The sequence below is a fragment of the Choloepus didactylus genome, chromosome 9 (genome assembly GCF_015220235.1).
Source record: "Choloepus didactylus isolate mChoDid1 chromosome 9, mChoDid1.pri, whole genome shotgun sequence".
NCBI classification, from domain to species: domain Eukaryota; kingdom Metazoa; phylum Chordata; class Mammalia; order Pilosa; family Megalonychidae; genus Choloepus; species Choloepus didactylus.
In genome coordinates, this window is record NC_051315.1 from 89,169,098 (window position 1) to 89,197,065 (window position 27,968).

At 37.2% G+C, this 27,968-nt stretch overlaps 1 protein-coding gene and 1 pseudogene across 1 annotated transcript in view; both read right to left on the reverse strand.

The window, feature by feature from the left end:
- Positions 1-27,968, reverse strand: part of BOLL (boule homolog, RNA binding protein) — a 69,427-nt gene that overhangs the window by 12,542 nt on the left and 28,917 nt on the right. Inside the window, 1 exon segment of the mRNA XM_037849580.1 lies at positions 24,931-25,029. Within this exon segment, the coding sequence (XP_037705508.1) occupies positions 24,931-25,029 (99 nt within the window).
- LOC119544497 lies at positions 22,925-24,445 on the reverse strand (annotated as a pseudogene).

Consider the following 27,968-nt stretch of genomic DNA (forward strand, 5'->3'; position numbering starts at 1 on the left):
AGGTCTAACAAATAGTAGCCACATAGCTGCTAATCAGAGGTTGGTATTCACATGGAAAGTCTGAAGCTGATACAATATATTTAGGGATTTATGCACATCAATAAAAACAACAATGCATCGAGTTGAAAGGAACAGCGACAATTGTAAATATTATTTATATCTAACCTTTTGGTAAATTTTGCCCTTTTCCCCTTTTAAGTCAATAGGGAATTAAGAATAAATTTTAGCCAAAGTACTGGCCTATGAGCCAGAAATTCAACATCAGGGAATACTGAAGCATGATATCAAATTTGGACTGGATGTTTATCTAAAGTCTTTTCTAGTCCTTTGAAGTCTATATTTTTAATACTATTTAAGCACTATTTCTGGAAAAGACAGAAATAGTTTTTGCATTGTCTGATCCAAAGTCATTATTCTATAGTTAAAGATGGCATAAATACATGAAACACACTCCTACATATGGGAGTTATCACATATAAATTTGCTTGAAAATATTGTATTGCCATTTTGGGCAGAAATTTAAAAAACAATCTTCTATGAACTAATACCCTTTTCCCCAATCCATTCTTCTGAAATCATTTGACAGAGGAAGTTAAAATCTTAATTTTCCAAGATCCTTTATCTTTCAACATGTTACCATCTTTCTATCTCTGATTGTATAAGAGATTTTGGGCAAACGGTTTACAAAGTTATTAACTTGAATTTGATCCATGTACTTACATTTGTATTATCCATTTTCTAGGAACTCTAACACAGGTGAACATCAGTTATTGTCTTTAGAATGGCCTTTCAAAATGGGTAATAAGTAAAAAGTTACTTTTCCAAAATTATCTATAGAAGATGTATTACAAAATAAAAAAAAAAATAAATGGATATCACTTAGTTATGTGTAAGGAGAACTTTTCTCCTCTCAATCTGTCTGATTTTAGAAGAATCATGTTTTGGGCTATCAAGCCAGGATATGAAGGAGGTTGGATTCTATGTATTCAGGTTGTCAACAAATTCTAAAGTTTTGTTTAGCTTCTCAAAATAAAGCTAAATTCTAAGAAAGCATATATATATGAATGCATACGTATGTGTAGATGTATATGAATTATATAGCTTTGTGGAAGAAACACACTTGGGTATCAATTATTATCAAAATTCCTGATCCAATAATGCATCATGAATTTTTATTAACAGTCCAGGAATTGTTTAGCATCATGCTTAACATTTTAAAAATCAAAACAATAACTTTGTTGTTCTCAAAGATAATGCTATTAAAAGAAGATCTCTAACATCAGTGGCAAATAATTTTACTTACAGAACAAATACTTTAGAAATTTCACTGTGGGACTTACTAGTCTATTAACATTTCTAAAAACTGAGAATAATTAAGGTACATGGATTCCTTATATGCTAGTATACATTCACAGGGCTCTACTGTTCTCATGAAACCATCTGACTACTAAACATATTTATTATGGTTTCAAAAGAAAATATCCTACTTGACCAACCAGAAAAAAACTTTGGGGCCTATGTCTTATTGTTTCTGCTGCTGTTGCGGAATGTGAACACATTTGGGGAAAAAAGAGAGGGAAGAGAGAGATTTATTAGGCTAGGGTCAAATTTTCTTGCTTTTCTCCCTCTCTCGAAAGGAACTCAGTTCCTAAGAGGAAGAACTTCAAATGCATGTAAGGAGGGTGGAGGGATTTTTAAAAAAATACTATTACAAAAATTTTAGTGATAAAAACCCCAATGATTTGTTCTGTACTTCTGAACACTGAATTTTCCCCCTACTTATGATTTTATACTAAGAATTAGCTTAAGAATCAGAATCTCAAGTTTGCCTTTGGTGTAAGAAATAGTTTTGCTTTTCATGAAAATGATTAACTATCTTTCAAAATTAGCCTGTATAATTTAACATATTGGTAAATGTAAGAAAAAAAGGTCAAAAGATTAAAGCATTGTAAGAACACTAGCCAACTGTGATGAAGTCAGAGGTGAGCCTTTCTTTTATCAAAAATTCCACTAGTTGGGATCCACATTATATAAAATTTGTTATCAAAATGGATTATAGGAAGGCTCCAGTTTTATTTCAAATATTGGAGAAAAAAATTTAATATAGTCAAATTAATCACATGAAAAGGCAAGACTACTAACAATGTTGATGGCATTTCTAATATTTGGAAAGTGTTATAAAAAATGAAGTATGAATAATATCTGAATTCTGAAAACCATGGCAAAATAATAAAGAGCGGCAGTAACAACTAAAAAATTAGAAGCATGTTAAATGACGAAAAAGAATTTCAAAGTAAAGTGCTTGAACGAAATCATTAAGATTAAATAATATTCTAAGTGTTAAAAGGCATAAACGTTATAAATAAATTGTATTAGAAATGGTTCATATCTTAAATATGAAAATAAATATCAAATAACATGAAACATAACATCTAAAAGTATGTGAAGAAAAGAAATAACATGAAGCAGAGAAAATGAAAGACACCTCACTATTCCCAATGTGGTTATTATTTATGGAATGGATAAAACGTCTGATATAGAAAATGTCACTACAGTTAGATTAATACATATTAAAAAAACAACATGCCACATCTACCTAAATAATTTTGTAGAACAGCTGAAAGGGCAAATTTCATCAAGTTTAGACAGTTTATAGTTGGAATAAGTTAGTATAGTGAGGTATCAACTAACCCTAAGTTTCACAACGGGCAGCTTCTAGCCGGTTTGTTGAAGCTGGATCTCGGCCACACAAGGATCATTGGACAAGAAATCAGTTGAGCTGGACTAGAGCTGCCCAATTGTCTTAATAATGAATGCTCCACAATGTCTGTTAAGTAAAGAGAAAGAAAATACAGATCAGAGAGACTGAATGGAAAAAAAAGGAATGAGAATAAATTAGGATAGATGAATTTAGAGCATCAATCAACATTTAATGAACACTTGCAGAGTATATGATACTATTATTAGAGTGTTATGATGTGCAAGGCCAGAGACTAGGAGTGGTCCAGAACTTGAGAAAAGTATGGTCCCTGCTCTCTGAGAGCTCACAATCTATATTAGACAATTTAAAGTCTAGTTTCACCGTATGAATGTTTAATATAAAACTGAGGAACTTATCAGCACAGAAATAAGTGAGTTATAACATTCCTTCTATTTAAAAAAAACTTTATTAGGTGTGTTTAAAACATTTGTTTTTTAACAGGGGGAGTAGAGTTCGGCAGAAGGCTATTTAGAAAATGTTCAAAATCCACAGAGTACCCTTAAAGATGGCATTGGCAGAACAGACACATAGGTACCTGTACCTTATAATTCAGAGTAATTCTATATACTTGTGCCATCTTGGGATTTTTTTTTGTGTGTGTTAAGGTTAGTTGGGTCAAAGAAACAACTAGTTGCTACTATCTTTTTGGCACTTTGGGTCTAGACCACTGTGCTGGTCTGGATCTGTTATGAACCCCAGAAAAGCCTATGTTCTTTTAATCCAATGTTGTAGGGGCAGATCTATTGTGTGTGGGACCTTCTGATTAGGTTGTTTCCATGGAGGTGAGACCATGCCCATTCAAGGTGGGTCTTAATCCCCTTGCTGGAGTCCTCTATGAGAGGATAAAAGGTAGAGACATTTTGGAGACGGCTTGGAGAAGCTGAGACAGAAGTCCAGAGATATTTTGGAGAAAGCCACTGAAACCAGAAGCTAAATCCAGGAGAGAAGGATCAGCAGAGCCAGCCATGTGCCTTCCTGTGTGACAGAGGAATACTGTATGCCATCAACATTTCATCAGAGCAAATATGTACCTTTTGATGCCTTAATTTGGACATTTCAGTGGCCTTAGAACTGTAAATTTGCAACTAATAAATCCCAATTGAAAAAGCCAATCCATTTCTGGTACATTGCATTCTGGCAGCTTTACGAAACCAAAATAACCACTTACTAATTTAGGGGATCCAGCTTTCCTACAACATCTTTTTGATTTTTGATAGGCTCAAAATTTTCCATATTGGTTCCAATATCTCTAGGCAGCACTATCCAACAGAACTTTGTGTGTTAATGGAACTGTTTTATATCTATAACATCTGATATAGTAGCCACTAGCTATATGTGGTATTCAGCTCTTGAAATGTGACTTGTGCAATTGAAGAAATGAACTTTTAATTTCATTTAATTTTAATTAATTAAAATAAAAAATAGCATCAGGTGGCTAGTGGCTACCATGTTGGACCTCATGGCTCTAGGGTTTAAGCTTGTCTGGTTTGCTAAACTCTATCGACTGGCCTGACCCTTTGGTAGCTATACAGTAAAGTACTTCTCTGACCTATTCACTACTGTCCAATACCGTTTAATCACTCCTATATTCCTAATGTCTAGATTACTGGTTAGCACACTGTAGGTGCTCAATAACTATTTGTTGAATGAATGAAATCTATGGTGGTATATACAACTATCCATACCTAGTCAACTACCCATAGTTTATTGGCTGTAACGCAATATGTTCTGGTCCCCTCAGGAGAATAGAAAAGTGAAGTCACACTGTTCTATGTATATGGGATTGCTTGGTTGAAGGCTCAGTGTACCTAAATAGAATAGGAGCAGTGCTAGCTTCATTATAGTTCAAAGAAAAGGCATATAGTTGTACATGAACAAACTTTGGTAAACATGGGAAAACTGAAGAGAGGCTTCAATATTTAATGGTAAGAAATTTGATAAGGATGTACATAAGTAAAAAGTTGGTATCAATGATGAGAAAAAAACTAATTTCACATTAAAAAAAACTTAAATTCAGACTTCATGCATGACTAAAGGATGGGAATTGAAGAATATAAGTCTTGAAGAAATACATAGTAATCCCATTAGGCAATAAATAGGGCTTAGAGAAGGGATTTGGCAGTGGAAAGAGAAATGAATGTTATTTTTAGAAGTAACTTAGCTGAAAAAGAGACACAAATCAATATAAAGTAAACCATGTAGCATCAAGAAGTCAGAGAAATTACTAATATTTTGATTTTAGAGGAGAAAAGAAGATGGGCAAACTAACTCATAAGAGGTGAGGATTCTGAAAATAAAATTTAAGAAATTGTGTATTCATGATTTTCAGTTTGAGGAGATAGTGACCATCTATTTAGGTGGTGATGTTTTAGGACTAAATGAGGAAGAGACTCAAAACATTGGAGTTAGATTATAAACATTACTAAAATGCAGAAGAAAACTAGAAAACTCCTTTAGAAAAACTGTGTAGAGGGCAAAGAGAATCATCTCATGATTAGTAGCTGGTAAAGGAGAAAAAAAAAGTATTTCTGAGATAGATACTGAAAGAGCAAATTGAACGCAAGGAAAGAGAGCCATATCCTAGGATTAATAAATTTTGAGGACAGGCTAGTTGATAGTGTTGAATTAAAAAGAATCAAAGAAAACAAAAACTAGGACAAGACCCTTGGGATTTGGCTAATAAGTTATAAAATCTTGGTGACAAGTCTTAGACAAGTAATTTGAATAGATTTCAATATTGAAGAACAATAATTCCATATGAAATGAAAAGGAAATCCCTAGACTTCTTTCCTATGTCTTCCCAAACCAAAGATAAATTTAAAGTATTGTTAATGAAGTATGGAATACCAAGTCCATCTGCTTGCTCTCATTTTGTGTCCTTAAAGTGGGGGAAGATGCTATCAAAAAAAGTTTAGGAAACCATTCTGTAAGGGATAAAGGGTTGATGAGTTGAATCTTATATTGTGAAAAGTAAAGTGCCAATCCAAGGATTAAGGGTGCTAAGGGGAAAGAAAAAATATTAGGTAAAAGGAGAAAAGAATGTTCAATTGGAAGGAATGACAGAGTCAGCATGAAAGTATATGCTCAAACTAAGAATGGAAACACAGTATTGGATATACAAATAAAATATACAAAACAATGAGACAGATTTCCTCTCATAAAACTAATATAAAATTTACTCATAGTATTGTATCAATGAATACATATCCTTATATAGTAATTAATAAATATCTCAAATTACCTTTTATCCACCTCCCCCACACTGAATAAATGTTTTGGCTAGTAAAAACTTATAGCAGATGTAAATATTAACAATCCAGAGTTAGATAATATATGTTAGGCTAAAATATATGAAAACTAATTAAAAATGGAAACATAATAAAGCATTTGTACTATATTCCACACTGTATTTCATGTTTGCTTAACCCAAACTACTGCCTGTAGGCCAAGACTTGCCCATCACCTGTTTTTGTAAAATAAAGTTTTACTGGAACACAGTCACATTCAGTTGTTTACATCTTGTTGATGGCTGCTGTCTTGCTACAATGGCAGAGTTGAGTAGTTGAGATAGAGACCATGTGGCTTGCAAAGCTTAAAATATTTACAATCTGGCCCTTTATAGAAAAAGTTTGTCAGCCCCTAGATTAACATATTCAGGCTAAGAAAGAAATTTTCGAGCTGAGACCTTATGAAATTCTATGAAAGAAAATCTTAATAAGATGGCCTTAAATGCAAATGTGGAAATAAATTATTACCTGTCTCAACTATATTGGATTAAGCCTGAATTAAAATGAAAGTTACAATCAGATATTACAAGTTTAATGGAAACCTTAAGAGAAACTAAGGAACTAAGAAGCTATTGATACTATAAAGCACAGGCTTAACTAGATAAACAAATTTAGATAAATAAGAAGATAAATATATTTATGTACACTAGTCAACATAGATTAAGTTAAATCGATACTTATTCTATATCTTCCCATCAGAAAATTGAGTTTCTAAGTCTGTTTACCAAAAGCACAAATAGCTTTCCTGTAATATTGAAAGCTTTTTCTTTTTCTTTTTTTTTAAAATACATCTAAGGACTTGACTTTTGAACCTTGAGGCTATTAGTGTTTGTTAGGGAAAGCTACATTTATTAAGACTTTTTGTTGTAGAGGACTGTATTTGTTTAGTTAGTGTGGTAAACTATATTTGTTCTATCTGGCTATTATCATTCCTCATCAATCTGCTGTCTAGTTATTGCTTACTTAATTTGAATAACTTCAACCAGTGTGCGAAACTGAAAGGCTCTTTTAGAATTAGGAACAGGCAAGCTAAAGACATTCCTTCTTGAAAAAGTTGTCACAGGTCAAATAAAATTACTCTAACAGTGAGGATCTTAACATTTTTTTGTGTGTGTATACACACCACGCACTCTTTTGGCAGTCTAGTAAAGCCTGTGGACCTCTTCTCAGAATAATGTTTTTAAATGCATAAAATGAAATACAGAGGATTATAAAGGAAACAAATTATACTGTAACACACTTCTATCTACATATTTGTTGGCAGGTCGTTGGAGCAGATTAACTTTAAAATTCAATGCAGTATTTTTTTTCCTTGAACTCAAAGACGAAACATTTGATTGGAACAGCGATTATTCGGTAATATAATTTTTTTTTCCTCCTTTGTCATTTTATTTTTTATTTATTTATTTTTTATCTTCATTTTATTGAGATATATTCACATACCACACAGTCATACAAAACAAATAGTACATTCGATTGTTCACAGTACCATTACATAGTTGTATGTTCATCACCTAAATCAATCCCTGACACCTTCATTAGCACACACACAAAAATAATAACAATTAAAGTGAAAAAGAGCAATTGAAGTAAAAAAGAACACTGGGTACCTTTGTCTGTTTGTTTGTTTGTTTCCTTCCCCTATTTTTCTACTCATCCATCCATAAACTAGACAAAGTGGAGTGTGGCCCTTATGGTTTTCCCAATCCCACTGTCACTCCTCATAAGCTACATTTTTATACAATTGTCTTTGAGATTCATGGGTTCTGGGTTGTAGTTTGATAGTTTCAGGTATCCACCACCAGCTACCCCAATTCTTTAGAACCTAAAAAGGGTTGTCTAAATTGTGCGTAAGAGTGCCCACCAGAGTGACCTCTCGGCTCCTTTTGGAATCTCTCTCCTACTGAAGCTTATTTCATTTCCTTTCACATCCCCCTTTTGGTCAAGAAGATGTTCTCCGTCCCACGATGCCAGGTCTACATTCCTCCCTGGGAGTCATATTCTACGTTGCCAGGGAGATTCACTCCCCTGGGTGTCTGATCCCACGTAGGGGGGAGGGCAGTGATTTCACCTTTCAAGTTGGCTTAGCTAGAGAGAGAGGGCCACATCTGAGCAACAAAGAGGCATTCGGGAGGAGGCTCTTAGGCACAATTATAGGGAGGCCTAGCCTCTCCTTTGCAGCAACCGTCTTCCCAAGGGTAAAACCTACGGTAGAGGGCTCAACCCATCAAACCACCAATTCCCTACGTCTGTGGTCATGTTAGCAACCACTCAGGTGGGGTAGTACAATACCCCTGCATTCTCCACAGGCTCCTCAAGGGGGCACTACATATTTTTTTCCTGTTTTTTTTTTTTTGTTTTTTTAACCTGTTCTTCCTTTTTAAATCAACTGTATGGAAAAAAAAAAAATTAAAAACAAAAAAAAACAAAAAAAAAAAAACAAAAAAGAAAAACATATAATAAAAGAACATTTCAAAGAGACCATAACAAGGGAGTAAGAAAAAGACAACTAACCTAAGATAACTGCTTTACTTCCAACCTGTTCCTACTTTACCCCAAGGAAGTTACATAATATAGCAACATTTCTGTGAACTTGCTCCTACTATATCCATCAGAAATTAACAGACCATAGTCATTCCTGGGCATCCCCAGAACGTTAAATAGCATATCTGTTCTTCTTGGATTACTGTTCCCCCTTCCTTAATTGCTCTCTATTGCTAGTTCCCCTACATTCTACATTATAAACCATTCGTTTTACATTCTTCAAAGTTCACATTAGTGGTAGCATGTAATATTTCTCTTTCTGTGCCTGGCTTATTTCACTCAGCATTATGTCTTCAAGGTTCATCCATGTTGTCATATGTTTCATGACATCGTTCCTTCTTACTGCTGTGTAATATTCCATCGTGTGTATATACCACATTTTATTTATCCACTCATCTGTTGAAGGACATTTGGGTTGTTTCCATCTCTTAGCAATTGTGAATAATGCTGCTATGAACATTGGCGTGCAGATATCTGTTCGTGTCACTGCTTTCCGATCTTCCGGGTATATACCGAGAAGTGCAATCGCTGGATCGAATGGTAACTCTATATCTAGTTTTCTAAGGAACTGCCAGACCGACTTCCAGAGTGGCTGAACCATTATACATTCCCACCAACAATGAATAAGAGTTCCAATTTCTCCACATCCCCTCCAGCATTTGTAGTTTCCTGTTTGTTTAATGGCAGCCACTCTAATAGGTGTTAGATGGTATCTCATTGTGGTCTTAATTTGCATCTCTCTAATAGCTAGTGAAGCTGAACATTTTTTCATGTGTTTCTTGGCCATTTGTATTTCCTCTTCAGAGAACTGTCTTTTCATATCTTTTGCCCATTTTATAATTGGGCTATCTGTACTATTGTCATTGAGTTGTAGGATTTCTTTATATATGCAAGATATCAGTCTTTTGTCAGATACATGGTTTCCAAAAATTTTTTCCCATTGAGTTGGCTGCCTCTTCACCTTTTTGAGAAATTCCTTTGAGGTGCAGAAACTTCTAAGCTTGAGGAGTTCCCATTTATCTATTTTTTCTTTTGTTGCTTGTGCTTTGGGTGTAAAGTCTAGGAAGTGGCCGCCTAATACAAGGTCTTGAAGATGTTTTCCTACATTATCTTCTAGGAGTTTTATGGTACTTTCTTTTATATTGAGATCTTTCATCCATTTTGAGTTAATTTTTGTGTAGGGTGTGAGGTAGGGGTCCTCTTTCATTCTTTTGGATATGGATAGCCAACTCTCCCAGCCCCATTTGTTGAATAGACCATTATGACTCAGTTCGGTGACTTTGGGGGCCTTATCAAAGATCAGTCGGCCATAGATCTGAGGGTCTATCTCTGAATTCTCAATTTGATTCCATTGATCTATATGTCTATCTTTGTGCCAGTACCATGCTGTTTTGACAACTGTGGCTTTATAATAAGCTTCAAAGTCAGGGAGTGAAAGTCCTCCCACTTCGTTTTTCTTTTTTAGAGTTTCTTTAGCAATTCGAGGCATCTTTCCTTTCCAAATAAATTTGATAACTAGCTTTTCCAAGTCTGCAAAGTACGTTGTTGGAATTTTGATTGGGATTGCATTGAATCTGTAGATGAGTTTGGGTAGAATTGACATCTTAATGACATTTAGCCTTCCTAACCATGAACATGGAATATTTTTCCATCTTTTAAGGTCCCCTTCTATTTCTTTTAGTAGAGTTACGCAGTTTTCTTCGTATAGGTCTTTTACATCTTTGGTTAAGTTTATTCCTAGGTACTTGATTTTTTTAGTTGCTATTGAAAATGGTATCTTTTCTTGAGTATCTCTTCAGTTTGTTCATTTCTAGCATATAGAAACATTACTGACTTATGTGCATTAATCTTGTATCCCGCTACTTTGCTAAATTTGTTTATTAGCTCTAGTAGCTGTATCGTCGATTTCTCAGGGTTTTCAGATATAAGATCATATCATCTGCAAACAATGACAATTTTACTTCTTCTTTTCCAATTTGGATGCCTTTTATGTCTTTGTCTTGCCGGATTGCCCTGGCTAGCAGTTCCAGCACAATGTTGAATAACAGTGGTGACAGCGGGCATCCTTGTCTTGTTCCTGATCTTAGAGGGAAGGCTTTCAGTCTCTCACCATTGAGTACTATGCTGGCTGTGGGTTTTTCATATATGCTCTTTATCATATTGAGGAAGTTTCCTTCAATTCCTACCTTTTGAAGTGTTTTTATCAAAAACGGATGTTGGATTTTGTCAAATGCTTTTTCAGCATCTATTGAGATGATCATTTGATTTTTCCCTTTCGAATTTTTAATGTGTTGTAATACGTTGATTGATTTTCTTATGCTGAACCATCCTTGCATGCCTGGAATGAACCCCACTTGGTCATGGTGTATGATTTTTTTACTGTGTCTTTGGATTCGGTTTGCAAGTATTTTGTTGAGGATTTTTGCATCTATATTCATTAGGGAGATTGGCCGGTAGTTTTCCTTTTTTGTAGCATCTTTGCCTGGTTTTGGTATTAGATTGATGTTAGCTTCATAAAATGAGTTAGGTAGTGTTCCATTTTCTTCAATGTTTTGAAAGAGTTTGAGTAAGACTGGTGTCAGTTCTTTCCGGAAAGTTTGGTAGAATTCCCCTGTGAAGCCATCTGGCCCTGGGCATTTATTTGTGGGAAGATTTTTGATGACTGATTGGATCTCTTTGCTTGTGATGGGTTGATTGAGGTCTTCTATTTCTTCTCTGGTCAGTCTAGGTTGTTCATATGTTTCCAGGAAATTGTCCATTTCCTCTACATTCTCCAGTTTGTTGCCATACAGTTGTTCATAATAACCTCTTATAATTTTTTTAATTTCTTCAGGATCTGCAGGTATGTCACCTTTTTCATTCATTATTTTGTTTATATGGGTCTTCTCTCTTTTTGATTTTGTCAGTCTAGCTAGGGGTTGTCAATCTTGTTGATCTTCTCAAAGAACCAACTTTTGGTGATATTTATCCTCTCTATTGTTTTTTTGTTCTCTATGTCATTTATTTCTGCTTTAATCCTTGTTATTTCTTTTCTTCTACTTGGTTTAGGATTGGTTTGCTGTTCATTTTCTAGCTTCTTCAGTTGGTCCATTAGTTCTTTGATTTTGGCTCTTTCTTCCTTTTTAATATATGCGTTTAGTGCTATAAATTTCCCCCTCAGTACTGCTTTTGCTGCATCCCATAGGTTTTGGTATGTTGTGTTCTCATTTTCATTCGTCTCTATATATTTAGCAATTTCTCTTGCTATTTCTTCTTTAACCCACTGATTGTTTAGGAGTGTGTTGTTTAACCTCCAGGTATTTGTGAATTTTCTAAGTCTCTGATGGTTATTGACTTCTAATTGTATTCCATTGTGGTCAGAGAATGTGCTTTGAATCATTTCAATCTTTTTAAATTTACTGAGGCTTGTTTTATGTCCCAGCATATGATCTATTCTGGAGAAAGTTCTGTGAGCACTAGAAAAGTATGTGTATCCTGGTGATTTGGGATGTAATGTTCTGTATGTCTATTAAATCTAATTCATTTATCAGATTGTTTAGGTTTTCAATTTCCTTATTGGTCCTCTGTCTGGTTGATCTATCTATAGGAGAGAGTGATGTGTTGAAGTCTCCCACAATTATTGTGGAAACATCAATTGCTTCCTTTAGTTTTGCCAGTGTTTCTCTCATGTATTTTGTGGCACCTTGATTGGGTGCACAGACATTTATGATTGTTGTTTCTTCTTGTTGAATTGCCCCTTTTATTAGTATGTAGTGGCCTTCTTTGTCTCTCAAAACATCCCTGCATTTAAAGTCTATTTTATCTGAGATTAATATTGCTACACCTGCTTTCTTTTGGCTGTAGCTTGCATGAAATATTTTTTTCCATCCTTTCACTTTCAGTATCTTTGTGTCCCTGTGTCTAAGATGAGTCTCTTGTATGCAACATATTGATGGTTCATTTTTTTTGATCCATTCTGCGAATCTATATCTTTTAATTGGGGAGTTTAATCCATTTACATTCAACGTTATAACCGTGAAGGCATTTCTTGAATCAGCCATCTTATCCTTTGGTTTATGTTTGTCATATATATTTTTCCCCTCTATTAATATCCTTTATTGTACCCATACCGAATCTCTTTAGTACTGAACCTTTCTCCAGGTCTCTCTGTCCTTTCTTTGTTTCTCCGTCCGTGGGGCTCCCTTTAGTATCTCCAGTAGGGCAGGTCTCTTGTTAGCAAATTCTCTCAGCATTTGTTTGCCTGTGAAAAATTTAAGCTCTCCCTCAAATTTGAAGGAGAGCTTTGCTGGATAAAGTATTCTTGGTTGGAAATTTTTCTCACTCAGAATTTTAAATATATCATGCCACTGCCTTCTTGCCTCCATAGTGGCTGCTGAGTAGTCACCACTTAGTCTTATGCTGTTTCCTTTGTATTTGGTGAATTGCTTTTCTCTTGCTGCTTTCAGAACTTGCTCCTTCTCTTCCGTGTTTGACAGTGTGATCAGAATATGTCTCGGAGTGGGTTTATTTGGATTTATTCTATTTGGAGTTCGCTGAGCATTTATGATTTGTGTATTTATGGTGTTTAGAAGATTTGGGAAGTTTTCCCCAACAATTTCTTTGAATACTCTTCCTAGACCTTTACCCTTTTCTTCCCCTTCTGGAACACCAATGAGTCTTATATTAGGACGTTTTATATTATCTATCACATCCCTGAGGTCCGTTTCGATTTTTTCAATTTTTTTCCCCATTCTTTCTTTTATGCTTTCATTTTCCATTCTGTCATCTTCCAGGTCACTGATCCGTTGTTCAACTTCCTCTAGTCTTGTACTATGAGTGTCCAGAATCTTTTTAATTTGGTCAACAGTTTCTTTAATTTCCATAAGATCATCCATTTTTTTATTTAGTCTTGCAATGTCTTCTTTATGCTCTTCTAGGGTCTTCTTGATATCCTTTGTATCCCGTACTATGGTCTCATTGTTCACCTTTAGTTCTTTGAGTAGCTGCTCTAGGTGCTGTGTCTCTTCTGATCTTTTGATTTGGGTGCTTGGGCTTGGGTTATCCATATCGTCTGGTTTTTTCATATGCTTTATAATTTTCTGTTGTTTTTGGCCTCTTGGCATTTGCTGAACTTGATAGGGTTCTTTTAGGATGTGTAGAGCAATTGAAGTCCTTATCTCTAATTTATCAGATCTACAGCTTTGTGGAGTACACTTTCTCTAACTAACCAGCAGGTGGCGTCCACGAGCCACCTGTTCTCCACAAGCCAGTTCTTCCCTGCTTTGCCTTTGTGGTGAGTGGGGGAGTGAGTCTTGTGGGGTCCAACTGGTGTACCAAGCTTGCGTGTGTAGTTGGTGTTGCCCGCCCTGTATATGGGGCATGTTTCTGGGCAGTCAGGCAAGGGGGGTGGCTCTAACAATCAAATCTCCCTGGTGATCCTGAAGTTTTAAAGCTGCTGCACTAGTCTAATCCTTCAGTTCAGTCCTGCCACAGTGTGTCTCTGCCACTGACCCAGAAGTCCTTGGTATTGGTGTATGGCTCCTGAGACTTGTAAGTGGGTCCCTCTTCCAGGCCGTGCACCCCCTGGTCCTCTGCTGAGGGATGACTGTGCTATGTCACAGGTCAGTGCCGTCCCCCCAGGGCGGTTCTGGGCTGCTGGGTTGTGTAGGGAGGCTCCCAGTCTGCTGAAATGATGGCTGAATGGGGCTTTGTTAATTCACACTGCTCTACCTTCCCAACTCTGGGACAATCAGCTGAGGTTGCAGGGAAGGCTAATGTCCACGCCCAGTTTTATGGAGTGTGCCTGTTATTTGAAGCACTTCTGTCACACTGGGTTGTGTGGGGCAGCTCTGGGCTATGGGGCTGGCGATGGGCAGGAGTGTTTCCTGTCCACCAGGATGATGGCTGGGAGCGGACACCCCCCTTTTCTTGGGAAGTTGTGGTGTTTAGTGAAATTTCTCAGCCACTGGATTATTGCCTTTTGTCTCAGAGCTCTCTTAGTTCTGCTCTTGTCTTGACCCGCCCAAATTGCAAGTCTTTGAAGCTTTCTGTATTGGGCTTCTTAGAGTAATTGTTTTACAAAAAGAAAAAAGGATTAAAAAAAAAAAAAAGGGCCCTCCTCACAGATCTAATGGGTTATTGAAATGCTAAGAGACAAAGCAATTAGGGCCATTAAGGAAAGGTCCACAGGGCGGAGAGATCAGCTTTTCCTTGGGATTTGCATATGAGCCTGAGGGCCTGAGCTCTGCCCTTCCCCTTTCTATGTTCACCAGAACTCCAAAAATCCTCCGCTTTTATTTTGGAGTTTTTCGTGCTGTTTTTTTCTATGTCTGTCTCCTCTCTGCTGGGCTGGCTGCTCTCAGATTCTCTGGTGTCTGGTCTCAGTCTATCTATGGTTGGAGTTTGGATCAGCAGAATGAGTTTCTGATAAGGGCTGCCACTGCAGTTCTCCCTTCTCTTTCCCGGAGCTGACAGCCCCTCCTCCCACGGGACTGAGCCTGGCAGGGAGGGGCGCGGGTCCCCTGGCCGCAAAAACTTACAGATTTCGCTGCTCTCAGCAGTTCGACGTTTTCATGAGTGTTGTATGAAGTATGCCCAAAGTCAGATTGCTCTGTGGTGTCCAGTCCACGCAGTTCCTGGCTTTCTACCTACTTTCCTGGAGGAGTAACTAAAACATACAGCTCACCAGTCCGCCATCTTGCCCCCCAGTAATATAATTAACAATCAGTATGCTACTCTTTTTGTTGTAAATGTATTGTTCTGGTTTGCTAATGCTGCCATTATGCCAAATACCAGAAATGGATTGGCTTTTATTAAGGGGGTTTATTTGGTTACAAAGTTACAGTCTTAAGGCCATAAAGTGTCCAAGGTAAGTCATCAACCATAGGGTACCTTCACTGGAGAGAGGCCACTGGCATTCCGAAAACCTCTATTAGCTGGGAAGGCATGTGGCTGGTGTCTGTTTGCTCCCAGGTTACATTTCAAAATGGCATTCTCCAAAATGTCAGCAAAAATCTGCTTTCAATGGCTGTTTTCAAAATCTCTCTCAGTGTAACTGCTTTTCAAAATGTCACTGTCAGCTGCTCTGAGGTCTTTTTCTGTCTGTAACTCCTTTATATGACTCCAGTGATCCAATTTAATACCCACCCTAAATGGGTGAGGTAACACCTCCATGGAAATTATCCAATCAAGCGTTTCACTCACAGTTGATTGAGTCACATCTCCATAGAAACACTCAATCAAAGGACTCCAATCTAATCAACACTAAAACGTCTGCCCCCACAAAACTGCATCAAAGATAATGGCGTTTTAGGGGACATAATACATCTAAACTTGCACAGGTATGTATGACAACGTATAGGCCCCATCTTTGATAACTATCATCCGTAACATTTCAAGTACAAAAAGTGATACAAAATTCAGCATGGTTATTTTAAGGCAATCTTAGATTTGGATTTCAACATCTCAGGAAACGGAAGTCAACAAGAATTTAGCAGCAACTAAATTCTGAGCTTAATTAATTAAAAATGTAATTCTCTAAATCTTTTAGAGAATTTGATTGAGATATACTACTACTTAATATGTGGCAAGATGATGAAATAAAAATTGTGATGATATGAATTGCCATTTATGTGGAAAGCAAAAGCTTTCAAACATGTATCATATTCCCTTCCTAAGAAGATAGGAGTTTAAAGAAAAGACTGTCATAATTTGAAAAGCTGTGATAGACTAATGGGAAAAATTTATTGGTACTATTTCAATGTTTTGTTTTCAATATGGTACATATCCTCGACAAATTATGCTACCAAACATGAGAAATCAATAGTCGACATTCTGGGCTGGAAACTGGGTACCTTAACTTTTATTACATTTCAAAATAGAAAACTGGTACCTTTGATTTCATAAAATGTTCACACAAATCATTTTTTAATGTACATTATAATTTGATCTACTATCCTAAGTTCCAGCCACACTTTTCTCATGTATTCTTTTTACTGCTTTCCAAAACAAAACAAAATAAAAATTTAACTAAGGTACTGCTAGCTTCAATAAAAAGTACATGTAGGCACTGACTTTTGCCCTAGTTTGAGGAATTAACTATTGATAATTCTAAAAGAAGAAAATCATGGGCTCAGGGCATTAACAGAACTGAATGTAATTTTGAGGTGAGGTCAGTGTCTTATTAATTTTTGTACCCACAGGACTTTATTATTATTTTTCAAATGTAATGTTCAATATGTTTGATAAATTGAACTACTGAGAATAAGCTGTTGCTTAAGACTTCTTATTTGTTAGAATTTGTAAGTTATATCTATGCAAGGGGCAACTTATTTATGTGATTTGTAGAATTAACTAACCTAATGGCCCACAGTTCATTTAGATTCTTCAGTATTTTATAGTACATAATAATGTGACAGAAATAGCAATGAATAACTTAAATCCATAAACAATTTACAGAAGGAGAATAAAGGCTATTGTTTCCAATATCATTTATTAATATTTTAATATTTATCTACTTTAATACACTTTAGGAAAAGAATGCCTCCCAATAACATTTGTGTGTTAAGATCTCCATGTTATAATCAACATGTAGTATAAACAAAAATGAATAATTTATCAGACAGTAAAACCTGTAGAGTAAATCATTTCTACAGAGTGGTACAGTTCTAGTAAAAACTAAAGTGATTTTAGAGTTTCTGTCCCTGGGAGGGATGGACATCATTTTCTACTGAGGGCCACCAAATCATCTAAGGAAAAACATTGAGCATAAAATGCACAGAACACCCAACCTTAAAAAATGAAAACAAGAAATATAAAATTCTATACAACAGCCCTGAGATCTAGGTTTGACTCTGAAATTTTATTAAATCTTCTTTTCTCAACTTAAACAAAAGGAGAATTGGAAATATTATGTTTTTTTAATGTCCCTCCTAACTCAAACTTCCTATGATCCTGCATCTCTAAATTAAAAATGTAACAAATGCCAAATTTCATTGATTCCGAGATACACATCTTTTCACACTTCAGAGCCTCTGAACCAGGATATGTTTTACATTTGATGACAGCATTTTTTATTTTGTAATGATATGTAAAATAATGGTGTGTCTTGCAACCCATGGTATCTTAGATTTGATGAAGTATGATATTACAGAGTGCTTGCTGTGTGCTTTAAATTAATCTAGTTAATCATGGTTGTTAGCTCTTCAACTCTTCTCTAATCCTTAAATCTTAACTTTGGCAGGACTAAAATATTCCCTAGGATGTATCCCAGTATGATAACCAAATTATAATCCCTAACAAGACATATGAAATTCCAAATCAAAACCAGCCAGTGCTTCTGTTCTCCTTTGGCCTGTGATCCACATGTGAGATAATAGTTGGAGTGAATATTTCTGTCAGGATAGAAGGCGTAAAGTTCCTATTGGCAGCATTTCTCTAGACATACAAGGGGGGCAGGAATTTTCAGATTCCAGTTTTATGCATGTATGCAGAAAGAAGGATGATATTTATCATGCCTCTGTTATGACTGGTATTCAATGTATGTGCACTTTTTTTTTTCTTTTTTCCTTTTTTATGTACATTAAATACATTGGTAAATGAGCAGTTGCATTCTGTTACCACAATTGTTATGTTTGGAGAGGGAGAAAGGGAAAAAAAGGCAAATGCTTTCTTAGAAGAAAAAAAAAAAGGCACATACCCTCCTCCCTACAAAAACTGACCAGAAGAAAAAAATGAAGAGTTGGGAAATAAAAAAACTAAGATCTACATTAAAAAAAACCCCAAACACTAAGATCCCTAAAGGCCAACAGAGCTCAAAGGAAAGCAGAAGAGCTGGTAGTAGTGAGAAGGCAGCAGACAGGCTTAGAAGCTAAGGCCAATCCTGTAGTGCAGGGGGAAGTGGGGTGGTGGGGAGAAAAGGGGAAAAGCAGCCCAGGAAAATGGTTTCCTGGTCCCAAGGCAATGAAACATCTTTGTTCCTGTTCCATAGGGAACACTGCACAGAGAAAGAACTTCAACTTCATTTTTAAGAGTCTTAAGGGAGCCATTCTAGATCTTCCACTTGTAAAAAAGGACACACTGGGTGCTCTGGGGGGTGGGGGTATGGGGGTATGGGGGGGCTAGTGGGTTCCGGGAAAGGAAGGGAAAAATGTGCATGCTTGTGCTTCAGGGCCAGGGAAACTAAGGCTGCCCCTGGAAAAGGAAAGGAACTGAGGCCTAAGTGGAAGAAACTAAACTGGGTTTCTTAAGGGCTCTGCAACAAAAAGCAGTCTGCACGTCAAAAGGGCAGAAAAGTTCCAATCTTAGGTCACTGTGGCCTTTCCTATCTTTCTTCCTCAAATTTTCCCAAAACTCTGGGCTGGAACAAGAAGGAGCCTGGAGTACTCTCTTGCCTTGATGGCTTTCCTCAGACTCCTAAAAACGCCTGATGAGAGACATGAAGAGAAGCTAGAGATCTAAAAAGGATCAATGCCCTCAAATGATATGAGACAGTTGTGAGGTACCTTCAGTGCTAGTTATTCCCTGTCCACAGGAACAAGTAGTATGATATAAAGGGGCAACAAGTAAGCCTCTGTGGTATGAACCCCTAGTGACACATGGATTAAACAACTGGATGCATGGGGGTGGGAATGGGGACTAAACTGAAGACTAACAAATGAGAAAGGCCTGATGGCAAGTGGGGGATAGAACAGACTGTAAAGGGGAAATAAGATCACACCTACTTACAGGGAAGCAGAAAAGACATGGTAATGGATATCAAATTGAATGTGAACCTTGTAAAAGGAGAGAAAAACTCCTTTGTCTTGACTGGCCCCTTCTCACTCCCCTACCTTGGCCTATGTTATCCTGAGACTACTCCCCAGCTGCTCAGTTAATTCTCCAGGGAAGGCAAACTTCTACCCAAGAGTTAAGTTGGCTAGAATACAGGTGAAGAATAAGAGTTGGAGAAAGCTAGTAGTGGAGACTGAGCCTGAATAGCCCTGGTACTGTTCTTTTTTTTTTTTTTTTTTTTTTTTGGAGGGAGCGTCTGTGACATGAAGCCCAGGTTTAAATCTTCCCAAGGTTTCCATGTGCCTTACCATATGAATATTTTGTTACTTTGTCGGTGTTCCCGCAGGAGGCCAAGAAAGAAAGCATCGACTGAGTCGGGGGTAGGGCTTGTCTAAAGATGGAAGAGATGAAAATAATATTGTAGCTAATGAGACTAAAACCATTGTGGTGTGTGTGTGTGTGTGTGTGTGTGTGTGTGTGTGTGTGTGTGAGAGAGAGAGAGAGAGAGAGAGAGAGAGAGAGAGAGAGAGATTGAGAGAGAGGGAGGGAGAGAGAGGAAAAGAAAAGCCCGAATCCCTTGTAATAATCCTGCATCATGTTAAAACCACCAGAGCTGTTTATGAATTCTCCCCAGCTTCATAGTGAGAGGAAAGAAAGAGAATAAGACCCCCAAGCTGTAATGAATTTATGCTTAAGAGCTTGTCTTGGGAATGCAAATGAGTTTTTTTTTTTTTTTTTTTAATTTTTAATACAAATCAACTGTATGAAAAAAAAAAGTTAAAAAGAAAACAAACATACAATAAAAGAACATTTCAAAGAGACCATAGCAAGGGAGTAAGAAAAAGACAACTAACCTAAGATAACTGCTTAACTTCCAACATGTTCCTACTTTACCCCAAGAAAGTTACATAATATAGCAACATTTCAGTGAACTTGTTCCTACTACATCCATCAGAAATTAACAGACCATAGTCATTTCTGGGCATCCCCAGAACGTTAAATAGCTTATCTGTTCTTCTTGGATTATTGTTCCCCCTTCCTTAATTGCTCTCTACTGCTAGTTCCCCTACATTCTACATTATAAACCATTTGTTTTACATTTTTCAAAGTTCACATTAGTGGTAGCATATAATATTTCTCTTTTGTGCCTGGCTTATTTCGCTCAGCATTATGTCTTCAAGGTTCATCCATGTTGTCATATGTTTCACCAGATCGTTCCTTCTTACTGCCGCGTAGTATTCCATCGTGTGTATATACCACATTTTATTTATCCACTCATCTGTTGAAGGACATTTGGGTTGTTTCCATCTCTTGGCAATTGTGAATAATGCTGCTATGAACATTGGCGTGCAGATATCTGTTCGTGTCACTGCTTTCCGATCTTCCGGGTATATACCGAGAAGTGCAATCGCTGGATCGAATGGTAGCTCTATATCTAGTTTTCTAAGGAACTGCCAGACTGACTTCCAGAGTGGCTGAACCATTATACAGTCCCACCAACAATGAATAAGAGTTCCAATTTCTCCACATCCCCTCCAGCATTTGTAGTTTCCTGTTTGTTTAATGGCAGCCATTCTAACCGGTGTTAGATGGTATCTCATTGTGGTCTTAATTTGCATCTCTCTAATAGCTAGTGAAGCTGAACATTTTTTCATGTGTTTCTTGGCCATTTGTATTTCCTCTTCAGAGAACTGTCTTTTCATATCTTTTGCCCATTTTATAATTGGGCTGTCTGTACTATTGTCATTGAGTTGTAGGATTTCTTTGTATATGCAAGATATCAGACTTTTGTCAGATACATGGTTTCCAAAAATTTTTTCCCATTGAGTTGGCTGCCTCTTTACCTTTTTGAGAAATTCCTTTGAGGTGCAGAAACTTCTAAGCTTGAGGAGTTCCCATTTATCTATTTTCTCTTTTGTTGCTTGTGCTTTGGGTGTAAAGTCTAGGAAGTGGCCTCCTAATACAAGGTCTTGAAGATGTTTTCCTACATTATCTTCTAGGAGTTTTATGGTACTTTCTTTTATATTGAGATCTTTGGTCCATTTTGAGTTAATTTTTGTGTAGGGGGTGAGGTAGGGGTCCTCTTTCATTCTTTTGGATATGGATATCCAACTCTCCCAGCCCCATTTATTGAAAAGACCATTATGGCTCAGTTCGGTGACTTTGGGGGCCTTATCAAAGATCAGTCGGCCATAGATCTGAGGGTCTATCTCTGAATTCTCAATTCGATTCCATTGATCTATATGTCTATCTTTGTGCCAGTACCATGCTGTTTTGGCAACTGTGGCTTTATAATAAGCTTCAAAGTCAGGGAGTGTAAGTCCTCCCACTTCGTTTTTCTTTTTTAGAGTGTCTTTAGCAATTCGAGGCATCTTCCCTTTCCAAATAAATTTGATAACTAGCTTTTCCAAGTCTGCAAAGTAGGTTGTTGGAATTTTGATTGGGATTGCATTGAATCTGTAGATGAGTTTGGGTAGAGAGTTTTTTTTTTTTTAAGAGTCTCCTGGTACTGTTCTTTACAGCCCTCCCCAAACCTCGTATATACTTCAGGTTCCATTTAATTACAAAGAAGGTAGGAGGGTGAGTAAATCAATCAAACCCCCCAAAACAAGTTTTCCAACTGAACTACTATCAATTAAAGTGAAAACTGCAGAGGGATTTGGTGACTGGGGCTGAAGCCATCTAAAGGCCAGAGAAAAAAATGCATATGTATAAATCAGAGAGTGGGTATCCAAAACTGGTCCCTCCTCCAATTAGATCAGAGCAGACCCCAAAAGGCAGGCAACCACTGAAGTTTCTTTGGAGGACTCTGGGGTCCAATTCCTACTATGGGGAGAGAAGCTACCCAAGAGCTTGGGTGAGGGAAAACCAGACCTTGGATGAGTTCCAGAGCTACAGATGACACTGCACCTCCTCCGCCCATGCCTCCGCCCAGTCAGCTAACTCAAAAGAACTCCAACCTGGAGACAGAGAACTTGCCTTCCCATTCTCATCTCTATCTAGGCACACCCTCCACAAGGCCAACTCATGGATAATGCAGAGTTTTCAATGATGAGAAACATCAACCAAATAAAAATAAAAAGAAAAGTGTTTCCTTACTCCCTCCTGGCATAAGCCTTACTCTTCCTACCCCACAGCCCTTTATGCGACAGATCTGGAAACCTCTTTCCTTCAGTTCCTGTGTTCATCACTTTTTCCATTCTGGGGAGAAGAAGAAATGGGGTTCAAGAGCAGGGATTGACCAAAGGAGAAGGGGAGGGGCAGGAGACAATGTGTTTTCTGAAAATATGAGGAACACTGGGAAGGAGGAGGAAAGGTAAATAGGCCACTGTCTTGCATCTGTATTAAAAGCAAAGAAAGTTTCTTTTGGAAGCTAAGTCCCAGTGGTATCTAATTTCCAAGCCCCAGAGTAGCAGGTGGGAGGCCAGTGGTAACAGCTACTTAGTGTTGGTTGCTGAAGCATTAAAAAGTGACATGATGGAGCTGTCAAGAGGTAGCTCTTGGGAGCCAGGGCTCAGTGTTCTGTTACCATACGGACTGTGTGCTGAGGGGTATGGAGGGAGGTTATTTCTTAGCTCTCAGGCTAGCCCCAAACTTGTTTGCTGCTACCACTCCCTTGGTTGCTACAGCACTGGTTCTTGTTCTGCTGGGACTGCTCACGGAGATCCATACCCAGTCTTCAGCCTGCTGCATCTCCCAGATTCCTGCGTTCACTGTTTGGCAACTTCTAAGCTATTTCCAGGAAGAAAAATTGTTCACGTTCATAGCTGTCTTGGCTGAATTCTCCATAAACAATAAGCTATTGTCATCTGCACACACCTGGGCCTCTTATTACTCTACCATGTGCCTGTTGGCCACGTCAGCTTTGTTTCCAACCGGGGCAATAATGATGACAGGACTGGCCTGTTGTTGTAATTCCTTTACCCATGTCTTGCTTTGGCAAAGGTTTCCTGATTAGTAATGTCATAAACCAAAACTGTAGATTGGGCACTCCTGTAGTACATGGGGCCAAGCTATGGTATCACTCCTGTCCAGCTGACTGTTGTGTCATCTAGACAAACAGATTGGGTGAGGAAGGCCATACCAGTGGTGGTCTCCTGGTATTCATGGAACTGCCCTTTGACAAAATGTAATGCCAGGCTAGGTTCCCCAGTGCTGATTCCCCCAGCAGGACCAATCTGAATTGGCATATTTTGCTGGCCTGGGGCTGCCCAGTGGGCTTGGCTGTGCTTCTGCTAGTTATGGCCAGATTATCAGAATGGGAAATGGCAGAGGCAGGAGGATGCCACAAAGTGGCAAAGCAGGGAGGAGGAAAGAGAGGGGACTTCCAGGCTTCAGTAATCCTGGGGCTCCGTCTCTACTGCGGGGCCCAAGCCTGTGTCAACTGTATACATTTTTATATGACTAAATTAAAGAATAATATAGTTGTTTCTCTGTACAATTTCTGTTGTTTCCTACACTAGGGTTACAATTTCTAAGGAAATTTAGACAAAAAGTACATACTCTTAAACTATATGAATTAATCTTTAAATTAAGAATGTCTAACATTTTTTTGGAAATTTCTCTTATTTTAGTACCACTTCATCCTCTATTGGAATCATTCAAGCAGTACAAGTTCAATCATTTGTAATACACACACATATACACACACACACATACATACACACTCAACAGTACTGAAAATAATCTTCATGTCAAGAGCACCTATCTGATATGGTTTAGTCATTTCAACTATTTCTAGAGAAGTATATTTGGAGAAAATCTTAACATCAGAAGAAGTCTGTTTTTAGAGATTCTCTCACTATACTAAAAATGAACTCTCTATAAATAAGGTTCAGGAACACTCTCGTTTTGGACATTAGATCAAAAGTATGGCTTTATTTCATATTTACAGTAGAGTGGTGATGGCAGTGTATACTAGTATGGAGTGATGAGGGTGTGTGAGAGTGGGAAGACTCCTTAAAATAGACTGTCTTGGTATTGAGTTCAACACATGGGATAGTCGGAAGCCTAAAATCTGAGTGTGAAAGAGCTAATCTCCATCATCTTATTACAAAGAACATGCCTACTTTTCTTACCAAAGCACCCTGCCAGCAAGTTTCATATTACCATCACAACAGTCAATCTGTGGTTCTCTACTAGAGATACATATAGTCCAAGTCCCTAAAGTGATGACCTTAGAGTCTAGTTTATAAGGGAATAACAAAATTCCCTACCACATAGTATATAGTCTAAATATATTGTGTACATGGATGGATCAAATTACATTGCCACTCTATGGCCTGGATCTGATTTAGCAAGTCCAAACAGGATCTCCAAACTGGAAGAGTATATCATTAGCTATTTTCATCTTCTCATAAATGTTACATGCCATTAACAAAGATTATGTATGGTTTATAACTTCTTCAACACTATTAAGAATTATAGTTCATTTGGAATTGCATTTCCTTCACATGAAAGAATGTAATAATTCTGTACTTTTGATCACAAACGTGACATAAATATCCAAAACTATTCCCTTCAGAATAGAAATTTAGAAAACTGGAAATATGACTGAAGAAATGCAAAGAACCAAAACAAACTTCTTACTTTAATAGGTTCAGGCTGCATCACTGGTGCAGGCATAGCAATGGCACTTGGAGCATAAAACTGGTGATATGTTGCTTGAACTCCATGATCAGAATAAGGCTAGAACAACAACAACAACAAAAAATTGGAGAAAAAAGTATATCACCTTTCTTTTAATTAATTCAAAATATTTATTCATATTAGTCAGCATTTACAATGTACCAGGCATTTTGCTACATAATGGAGAAACACATGAAAAACAATATTTTTAATTAACTTACAGTCTGATCAGAGTAGTAGACAAGTAGTCAAAATTACCATAACATCCCATAAGACAGGTATAGATGCATGGGAGAAAAGAAAATAACTACTTGATTTAGCTTAAGAAAGCTGAAGTGCGTGGTTAGGGAAAGTTTCCCAGTGGATTTGATGATTGAGCCTGAAGAACTAGGAAGAGAAGGAAGAGAAGAGGGAATATTATGAGCAAAGAAACAGGCAAGTAAGAACATATCTCATTTGGGAGGTATGCCCAAATTGTTTGGTATGGTGGTAAGAAAGATTATACAGTAAAGGACAGCTGAAGGATGGGGCAGTAGAACAACAGGCAGAGGACAGATCATTTAAAAGCAGGCTTATGGCTTGTCCAACCAATGGTGGTATCACTGACTGAAATATGTAACACAAAAAATCAAGTTTGATGTTTGTGTAATTGTGTGTGAGGGGGTTGGAGGCGGAAAGAGGAGGCTTAGAGGAGTTAGGTTTGTGACATACAAAATTTAGGTATTTGTAGGACTCTAGTAGAAGCGTATTTTTGATAGGTAGATGACTCTAGTAGCACTGTCCAATAGAAATACAATGCAAGCCACATGTCATTTAAAATTTTCTAGTAGCCACATTAAAAAAGTAAAAAAAAAAAAAGGTGAAATTAATTTTTAACAATATATTTCTAAAACCCAATGAATTCAAAATATTACCAAAGTAGAATCAACAAAATATTGTTGAGATATTTTACATTTTTTCATACTACATCTTCAAAATCTAGTATTTTGCACTTATAGCACATCTCAATTTGGACTAGCCACATTTCAAGTGCTCAATAGCCACATGTTGCTAGTGGCGACAGAACTGGACAGCACAGGTCTAAAACTTAGGAGTGAGGCTGGGGCTAGAGATATGGATATGGATGAGAACATCAGAATGGTTATATAGGGTGAAAGAATAGAGAACTAAATATGAGATCATGGGGAACAAAGGATCAGCTTACAAAGGAAAATAAAGGGAGGTAAAAGGACTGCCAGAGAGACTAGTTTCATAGAAACCAAGGGTAGGAAGAGTCTTAAAGTGTATGTCCAGTGTCTCTGAGAGGTCAAATAAGATTAAAATGGTAGGAAAGTATTTGGCAATTAGGAAGTCAAAGGCAGTTTCAGCAAAAAGATAATGAATCAGACTCGAGGAGATGAAGGGTGAATGGATAATGAGGAAGTAGAAATACTGAAAGTAGACTACTTTTCAAGAATTGCAGCTGAGGGCATTGGTGGATTGTGTCACAGGATAATAATTGTTTCCTACAAGGTGCTAGGCATTATACAAAAAACTTGTAGGCATTATACAAAGAACTTGCAGACAACATCTCTAATCTTTACATCAATGTTGCAAAGCAGATTTTCCTGATGTCTTCATTTTACAAATAAGGAAACTGTGAAACCAAGACTGTAAACAGTTAAGTAATTGCCCAAAGTAACAGGGCCAATAAGTGGTGAAGCTATAAACCAATAGAGAGTAACAGGTTTTAATATGAGAGAAAAGGATAATAGATGGAAGGAGGTCCCTGAGCAGAAAGGAAGTGATAGTATCCAGAGCAGAAGAGGGGGAATTATCCTTAGTCAAGACTGAAAGTCACTAAAAGATAAGAAGCTAATGGTAAGTCATGATTCAATAAGTATGTACGTTGAGGACTGAAGGATAAGTTGGTTCCCACAAAGTAGCTTCTGCTTATTCTGAGAAGTTGAGAGCAAAGCTATATTCTACGTATGAAGGAGGAATTGGTGATACTGAAGACTAAGTGAAAGTTTAAAATAACCGTTTAAACAAATGAGTGAAGAGGTTAACATACTATATTTTTAAAAATCCTGGCTATAAAAAAACAGAAAATTACAAGTGCTGGAGAGGATGTGGAGAAAGAGGCACACTTATTCATTGTTGGTGGGAATGCAGAATGGTGCAACCACTCTGGAAGACAGTGTGGCAGTTCCTCAGGAAGCTAAGTATAGATCTGCCATATGACCCAGCTATTCAATTACTAGGTATATAATCAGAGGAACTGAAAGTTAAGACACAAACAGACATTTGTAAACTGATGTTTATCACGGCATTATTCACAATAGCCAAGAGATGGAAACAGCCCAAATGTCCATCAATGGACGAGTGAATAAACAAACTGTGGTACATACACACGATGGAATATTACGCAGCTTTAAGACAGAACAAAGACATGGAACATATAACAACGTGGATGAACCGTGAGGACATTATGCTGAGCAAAGATAGCCAGAAACAAAAGGACAAATACTGTATGGTCTCACTAATATGCACTAACATTAATGAGCAAACTTTGAGAGTTAAAAGCTGATAACACAGGCAACCAGGAGATAGAAAGAGGGTAGAGATTGGTCACTGATGCTGAAGGACTACAGAATGTTCAGCAGGCTTGATTGTATAGACTTAGAAATAGATAGCATAATCCTGTGTGATGGTAACACAATATTGTAACTACACTGAACAAAGATGTCCGTAAGTGAAGCTGAAAGAGGTAGGCTAGGAGCATATGACACCTGAGGTAAAGATAGAAGATAAAGTCTGGGATTATTTAACTTAGCAAAAACTGGAGTGGTCAATGATTGTGACTAAATGTACAAATATTAAACTGTTCTTGCATGTGGGAGAACAAATTAATGTCAAACATGCCAAGTGTTGGAAAGGGGATGGTAGTGAGGAAAAATATAATCAAAGCAAACTGGAGTCTATGGTCAACAGTAACACTGTAATATGCTTCCATTAAA